The following is a 1,731-nucleotide window of genomic DNA, read 5'->3' as shown; positions in this document are numbered from 1 at the left end:
AAAAAAAAAAAAAAAAAAAAAGAATTCAATATGTAACCCAATGAAAGAGATCCTCAGCCAGCATGTGCACCACTGCCCAGCTCAGATCTCAGCATTTTTAAGTCTTCTCTTCCTTTTCTCCTTCCCTTTTGTCAGTCTGTCCTCCCTTCCTTCTTTCTATTATTGTTCATTGCGATGGACTCACTGCAGAGGTAGGACTAGATCATGAGGTCCTTCTCTTTGAGCTTCCATTTCTGGGATGACAAGAGTTCACCCTTATGCCTAGGTGAAGTGTTGTTTGTATTCCCCTTGCTGCCCAGGGCTGTGTGTAGCCGAGCGCAGCTGACCGAGGTGTGTGGTGATGGTGTGCTCCTCACCAGGACTGTGTGTAGCCGAGCGCAGCTGACTGAGGTCTGTGGTGATGGTGTGCTCCTCACAGTGTTCTTTACCCGACAGGGCTGGGGTCTGCTGGGTCCACGGAATGAGCTGTTTGATGCAGCCAAATACCGAGTGCTAGCTGATCGTTTTGGGTCTCCAGCTGACAACTGGTGGCGTCCAGAACCCACCATGCCTCCAACTTCCTGGCGGCAGCTGAATCCTGAGAACATTCGGCCAGCAGGTCCTGGAGGCCTATCCCGAGCCTTGGGCCGAGAGGAAGAGGAAGATGAGGAAGAAGAGCTCGAAGAGGGGACCATTGATGTGACGGAGTTTCTGTCCATGACCCAGCAAGACTCCCACAACCCACTCAGGGACTCAAGGTACCTCTGTGACAGAGGGATGCAGGGGACCCTGACCACGTCTTGGCATGAGATCAGTCTTCTCTGAGCCCCCACATATGGGAGGGCTCTGCCCAACACTTTTGTCTTCATGTCCTGTTGCTCAGTGTGTCTCCCCTGTGTGGGGGAAGGGGTCGGATGGGGTAGTACACCGGTAACTCCTGTCTTGGGCTGTGGCTGGGCTCCTGCAGACAACACATGATCCTGCTTTCCAGCTCACACTCGGGTCCCACCTTCTCAGCTCTCACTCTGCTCAGTTCTCCCTGAGGAAACCAGGGGACTGAGGGCTTCTGCAGTGTACTGGAGAGGCAGTAGCTGCTGGCCCACTGTGTCCAACCTTACCACACACCAGGACTTTGTCCCAACCTTACTGTCCCAGAGAAACTTGGCCAGGAAGACAGCAGACTTTTTCATCTAAACTATTTGTCCTCATAGAGGGGGTTCCTTCGAAATGACAGATGACGACAGTGCTATTAGAGCTCTGACCCAGTTCCCACTTCCCAAGAACCTGCTGGCCAAAGTGATTCAGATTGCAACGTCCTCCTCCACAGCTAAGGTGAGTTGTCTCTCCCAGAAGTGCACTTGCTTGTGCTATCTTCCCTGGGCTCAGCAGGAAGGAAGCCTCGGGTGTGGGGCAGGGCTCAGGGTGCCTTTCTCAGCGCCCGCCTAGGCCAACTAGAAGGACATGGGACCCCTGATGGGTGGAAAGCAAAGCAGCAGGGACAGGAAAAGTGAAGATAGCCACACAGGGTGTAGGCTGGGACTGCTGGCGGGAAGACTGGATCCGTGACCAACTGGTAGGTTAGGGTGTGCAAGAAGAAGAGTGGGTGCCTGAATTGTGTCATAAATGTCATCAGTGATGCCACAGCGAGGGGTCTCAGAGGAGGTAGAAGGCCTTTTCACCCTGTCAGGATATGCCAACAGTTCTAGCCCCAGCCATTCTTTTTTTTTTTTTTTTAATTTTAATTTATTTATT

The 1,731-nt window shown here is 52.4% G+C and overlaps 1 protein-coding gene across 14 annotated transcripts in view; it reads left to right on the top strand.

The window, feature by feature from the left end:
• Nucleotides 1–1,731, top strand: part of Dhx30 (DExH-box helicase 30) — a 30,676-nt gene that overhangs the window by 21,448 nt on the left and 7,497 nt on the right. For all 14 annotated transcript variants that reach the window (XM_005347982.3, XM_013346584.2, XM_005347984.2 and 11 more), the window contains 2 exons: nucleotides 436–737; nucleotides 1,191–1,311. In XM_005347982.3, coding sequence (XP_005348039.1) covers nucleotides 436–737; nucleotides 1,191–1,311 — 423 coding nt within the window. The remainder of the gene's footprint in view (nucleotides 1–435; nucleotides 738–1,190; nucleotides 1,312–1,731) is intronic.

The sequence above is a fragment of the Microtus ochrogaster genome, chromosome 5 (assembly GCF_000317375.1).
Source record: "Microtus ochrogaster isolate Prairie Vole_2 chromosome 5, MicOch1.0, whole genome shotgun sequence".
In the NCBI taxonomy this organism is placed as follows: Eukaryota; Metazoa; Chordata; class Mammalia; order Rodentia; family Cricetidae; genus Microtus; species Microtus ochrogaster.
The sequence above is the reverse complement of the archived record's forward strand: the minus strand, read 5'-3'. Positions and strand labels throughout refer to the sequence as shown.